This window comes from Myotis davidii, unplaced genomic scaffold (assembly GCF_000327345.1).
Source record: "Myotis davidii unplaced genomic scaffold, ASM32734v1 scaffold30, whole genome shotgun sequence".
NCBI lineage: Eukaryota > Metazoa > Chordata > Mammalia > Chiroptera > Vespertilionidae > Myotis > Myotis davidii.
This window is the reverse complement of record NW_006282874.1, coordinates 3226941-3232940: the sequence shown is the minus strand read 5'-3', so window position 1 is coordinate 3232940 and position 6000 is coordinate 3226941. Positions and strand designations below refer to the sequence as shown.

At 46.0% G+C, this 6000-nt stretch overlaps 1 protein-coding gene across 1 annotated transcript in view; it reads right to left on the bottom strand.

Annotated features, from left to right (window-relative positions):
- The window catches only part of ADCY8 (adenylate cyclase 8 (brain)), a 137080-nt gene that overhangs the window by 34842 nt on the left and 96238 nt on the right, over positions 1 to 6000 (bottom strand). The window contains exon 8 of the mRNA XM_015561453.1: positions 2420 to 2520. Within this exon, the coding sequence (XP_015416939.1) occupies positions 2420 to 2520 (101 nt within the window). The remainder of the gene's footprint in view (positions 1 to 2419; positions 2521 to 6000) is intronic.

Sequence of the window (6000 nt, the reverse complement as noted above, 5' to 3'; positions counted from 1 at the left end):
TCTGGCTACCCCCCCTGCTGCCTCCTCCTTCCTCCTGAAAGACAAGGTCGCTGTTAAATGTCAGTGTGCACGCGAATTCAGACTCAGGTCCCCTTCTCCTCCTAGACCAGTGGTCGGCAAACTCATTAGTCAACAGAGCCAAATATCAACAGTACAATGATTGAAATTTCTTTTGAGAGCCAAATTTTTTAAACTTAAACTATATAGGTAGGTACATTGTTATTAACTTAATTAGGGTACTCCTAAGGCTTAGGAAGAGCCACACTCAAGGGGCCGAAGAGCCGCAGTTTGCCAACCACTGTGACCTAGACGCACTGGGAGGGCCCGGAAGCCACAGCCTTGACCTCCCTGTGGGAAGAAGTCTGGTCATCTCTTCTCTTTGCCATCTCTCCCCAGGCAGGGAACTCGGGTCACCCCAGGAAGTCCCATCCCCTTCATTCGTTGGCATTGGGGTGAGTGGGCAGGGGTGCCTTGCATTGACCTTTCCCACCATCACAGCAGGGAGACCCCACACTGGAGTTGGAGGGGAGAATGGAGAGGCAGAGATCGAGCTGAGAGATTCGGAGCAAACACCACGTGCTCTCCTCTCCTGACTGTAACCACATTCTGTGTTCCAGCTTTCACCATCGCTCTGCTTCAGCAAAGCCAGCGCTGTCTTGGAACTTTATGAAGTGGACGCTTTGTTTCCACGTAGCTATTGTGCTTTCGTGTATACTTTGGTGGGGTGTCAGGTGTCCTGGAGGGCTGTGGGCTGTATTTGCCTAGAGAACCACCTGAGTGAGTCCCTAACAGAGTTTTAAGCGATCAGCACTTCCTGCTGGGCTTGCTGAATAAAGGAAAGGGAGGTGCTACGGACTGAATGTTTGTGTTCCCCAAAGTTGGTATGTTGAGTCCGGTAGCCCAGTGTGATGGTGTTTAAGTTGAGGTCTTTGAGAGGTGATTAGGTCATGAGGGTGGAGCCCTCAGCAATGGGGTTAGTGCCCTTAAAAGGAGAGCTCCCTTGTCCCTTCTGCCACGAGCCTGTGGAAGATGCAGATAGCTCTGTGTGAACCGGGAAGAGAGAACTCACCAGACACAGGATCAGACAGCACAGCACTTGACCTTGGACTTCCAAACTCCAGATTGTGAGAGACAAATTTCTAGTGTAAAGCTGCCCAGTCTGTGGCATTTTTTAAAATAACAGCCTGAACCGACTAAGACAGGAGGTGAGAGGCAGGTATATGGTCCTGCAGCAAGAACTAAGCCTTAGGCAAGGTAGCTCACTCTGAGTATAAGTTTTCAAGGTGTAGAACTGGGGTTTTTAAAGCTCACTTCTTAAAGGAGGTTCAGCTGCTAAAGTAGTCACACAGTGAAATGGTTTGCACATAAGAACTCAAAGAAAGGTTATTCTGTGTCTCTGTTCGTTGTGAAATTCAGGAAACCAAAGGCGGTTTCAGGATCTCTGGGAAGAGGATTAGTGACAAGACAGGCTTCCTACTCGAGGCACTAGCATTGCACGTTAAATGCCTCTGGAGGTCCCTGCCACAGCTCCTCAGCATCCATTCATATCTGCACAAAAACATGGTAACGCCAGGGTGTAATTTTTATCTAATCATAGAGCTCCTCAGGCACCCAGGGGCCCCGAGTTTGCTTTTGCATAGGTGGTATACGGAAGAGGCGAGGAAACCTTTCATTTCTGAAACTGAGTCTGAAAAGGAATGACAAGGGATGTGCAAACAGCTCTGTCTAAATCCTTCCTCGACACCGTGCTCTAATTACTCTCTGCAGCCTGTCTGTAAACAGGCCTGGGTTAGTATCACGATCGGATGTTTGCTGGGGAGGCAGGCATCGGTGGGGATGAGTGGACATCCAATAGCTGTTGTGGTGCCATGGGAAACAGAGACCCAGGTGGTAGTGATCGGTGACATTCGCACACCCTTTAGAACCTGTAAAGAGCCTAGGAGGCCAAGGCTCCCTTGATCCTATTAGCAACCCTGTGGGGAAGGCATTCTTAGCCACTGCAGTGGATGGAAACTATGGCCCGGAACGGGGAATGGGGCCAGAATTGATCAAATGGCTCATTAAGTTCGGACATCAGCCCTGGGACAGTGGCACTGTTATTCCCCTTTTATAGATGAGAAAACCGATCGAGCTGTTATACTCACTTGCCGCCTTCATGGGTGATGTCACATAAGAGGGGGCCTACGTGGATTTTGGTCCTTGTGTTTGTTAAGATTGGGGGAGGGCCTCTGGCCTTGGCAGAAGGATGAGCTTATAAGCAGAGGAAGACCACAGAAGAGACACTGATATCGCCACCCATGTGTCCTGGATCCCGGGATTTTAAATTCTGACCCCTTGCAAAGGTCGGCTGGCTGGCCCAGGCCAGGGACCATCGGCTCGCGAAGAGCTCTCCCCTCCCACTGTGTCCTTGCACATTTACCTTGAAGAAGGAAGCAAGCTCTGTATTGCCGTGATAAACAGAAGAACGATGAACGCACACACCAAGTTTGACTTGAACACTTCGTCCCTCATTTGAGAATACTGTGATCAAAAAAGAAGGAGAAATTACTTTCTAGCACAGTTGGGTGTTTGCAAGAGTTCAGTTTCACCAGTGTTTGGAGTTGGGGCGGGGGAAACAGCAAGAAGAGACAAAGCAAATAAAGATTTTTTAAAAAAATTAAGAGGAATCCATCTCTTAGGAAACCCTTCACCGAGGATTGTCTCCCCCTCCCCCCAGCCTCACTGAGAGCCCAGGAGGAAATAATTCCTTCCCCGGGCACAGGGCCTGGGAGGGGGACTTGGCTTGAGCGTGTCCCTTTCTTCTCCCACCGAACTAGCATCATTTTAACAAAACAGAAGAGCACACACCCACATATTTAGCAAATCAAATTCACACTGACTTTCTTCATGAGCAAACTTAAGTCCCTTAAGGATCTTGCTCGATTTCTTGTTTGGTTTGGGGACACAGGGGAAATGTGTTACACAGAGAGAGTCTTTCTGCCTCATTTTTCATAAAACTATTTCATAAAATAAATCCACAGGCTCTTAGAACAGAAAGTAGCCTCAGAGACCCCCAGCAAAGACAGCCCTTTATTTTTTTCAATCCTTTGCAACTTCCTCATTTAAAAAATTTTTTTTTCAATGGTAGCTTTGATAGTTTCTTGGTTTCTTTCTAAAAGTAACCTTTTTTTTTTCTTGATTGCAGAGTAATTATACAATTAACCAGTGTTGGAAAATATAGAAAAACATGCACAAAAATACTTATACTTTCAGTACCCCAGAAATAGCACTTCCTAACATTTTGGCTTATAACATTTTTGACATTTTTTTTCTTTTGTTAAAGAAATTGCATAGAGGATCCGTTTTTATAAAATTAACTTACATTTAAATGGAAAAAGGGCAGCCCTTTCATTTCACGCGAGAGAAACCAAGACTGATGGACCCGTAAGCTGGATACCCTCTGTGTCTGCTGCAGGCAGCCCTGGGAACGGCACTGACTTGATTTTGATTATCCAGAGAACTCGGCAATCTCATTACCCAGCCTTAAAAGCTTCTGGAAGGTCGGCGCTCAATGGCCGAGTCCTGCCTGGTTTCCAGATTCACCTTGGAGTCATTAAATGGAAGAATAATCCAGTCCCCTCAGAGAGAGGAAAGGAGTTTTTTTGTTGTTTTTTTTAAAAAATACATATTTTATTGATTTTTTTACAGAGAGGAAGGGAGAGGGATAGAGTGTTAGAAACATCGATCAGCTGCCTCTTGCACACCCCCTACTGGGGATGTGCCTGCAACCAAGGTACATGCCCTTGACCAGAATCGAACCTGGGACCCTTCAGTCCACAGGCCGACACTCTATCCACTGAGCCAAACTGGTTAGGATGGAAAGGAGTTTTTAAAACAGAAAAAGACCTTGGAATTGGCCTAAACCAAGCTTCTCCTTTTACTCGTACCTTCATGCCAGAGAGGCCTAGTAACTTGCCATGGATCACACAGCATACAGATCATGTTCAGTGGGGGAGGGGGGGGGCAGCAGAGGGAGGGGGCGGGAAGCTAAGCCTGGGTTTAGAACCTTTAACCCCTGATTTGAATTTCACAGAGTTGCTTTATGAAGGAAGCCAGGACATCGAGCTCTCACTGTTGTGAGCTCATTCTCTGTCCCCAACAGAGAGGTGACAGTCACCTTCTCTTGGTGGTCATGCCAAAGAGACCATACCTCTTGGTGGTACGGTAGTCATAGCCAACAGTTACATGATTTTTGTTCTCTTGCCTGCTTCTTGGTGTGGTCTCGGTTTCAGATCAAACTTGCTGCTCATTGTCATGGCTAAGATTCAGGGAGGGCAGTGGCCTGCAGCTGGTGAGCTCCGTGGAGCTTACTGCTCAGAGGGGGCTGAGCAATGCTTTTTCGCGCCCCAGACCGCAGGCCTCTGTCCATGTTCAGATAGCTGGCTTGGTATCCAGAGAGAACCAGAACATGCTCCAAAGAATCACTGTAAGCCATGGTGACTCCTGGCAACGCCATAGAAAATCCAATCACAAAAGTGCTTTCAATGAAAGGGGCACAATCATAGAGACCCACACACACCAGCTTGAAAATAAAGGAGTTAGCCACAGAGCAGTTAATTCAAAGGAAGATACATGTCTCAATTCCTCTTAACAACGAATTGCACAAGATGGAATTATTCTTTGTTGGCTAACTGATTAATTTCAAACTGGTTTGGCCATATAGATTTGATCTTGAAAATTTTAAAACAATACTTTTTAGTGTACTTAATCCCTCTCTTCCTCCTTTTCTTCATCTTCACCATTATCATCATCATCATTGTCATTGTCATTAACTCATCATTACTATCACTGTCACAGCATCTTGGAGTTGTAATGGGCCTCTGCCTTCAGGAATACTTTCCATAACACCCCTGATATGGACTCAAATGCCTACTGATATCTCTAGGCGACCTTCTCTGCTTTGGTGGAGGAAGTGGGCTTCTCTTCTCTGAGCTGGGGCAGGACGTCCTAGGGCTTGGAACACCCTCAACTTGAACACTCCGAGTGCCTGAGAGCTCACTCCTTTGCAAAGCGTTCTTTCCATTATTGGCCCATTCTCCCCATGAGAGGTCCTTATAGATACCTGAGTCTCTGACTCCTTGAAACTTTTCTTACTGATGACTTTCAAAATGTTACCTGATCATGCGTCCAATCTACAGTTGCATCAGATCTTACGTTTTTCATTTTCTTCCCGTGGCAAGCTGGGGAAGGCAAAGTGGGAAGACTTGCTTTGCCTCCAGATTTCCCCTGTCAGTGTCTCCCTGTGAGCAGTACCTGAGCCAGCTGTAAATGGGGTTCAGACCAATTAAAAGAGCATGGCGCTTGGCATCCTTTGAGAGCGTAGATTAGAATTTGATTTTTATTATTTTAGAATCTGTAGGGTTTTCAGGAACTGGCCAAAATGTAATATGAAAAGTTTGAGTGATAACAAAGGATAATTAGGGAATTTAACCTCTGTTCTATTGTTTATTCATGCATTATGCACCCACTGCAAGGAGGCACTATGCTCCATGCTTTACATGGATGATCTCGTTTAATTATGACAACACTTTGAGGGAGATCCTATTTATCATATCCCCATTTTGGAGATAATGAAATTGAGGGTTAGGATAATTCAGTAACTCAACCAGAACTTTACAGATTATAAGTAGGGAATCCTGAGAGTTTGTTCCCCAGCCTGAGGTCTCCTTGGCTGCTCCACCTGCTGCTATCTTGCTATTTTCAAGGACAGGTCATTTTCTTCACTGGGCACACAATAGTGTATCATGACATATTTCAGTGATGTGGTTTATGAGAGTTTCTGACTTGATTAGATTGACAGTAGGGTTCCCTTCCAAGGAAGTAAGAGGGGATGTTGGGGATGTTGGCCATGGATGCTCTTAGAAGGCATCTTCAGAGATGACATCAGAGCCTTGAGGATCTATGGGTTCATGGATCTGTCACAAGGAAGCCAGGAACACAGGTTTGATCACACAAGGAAAA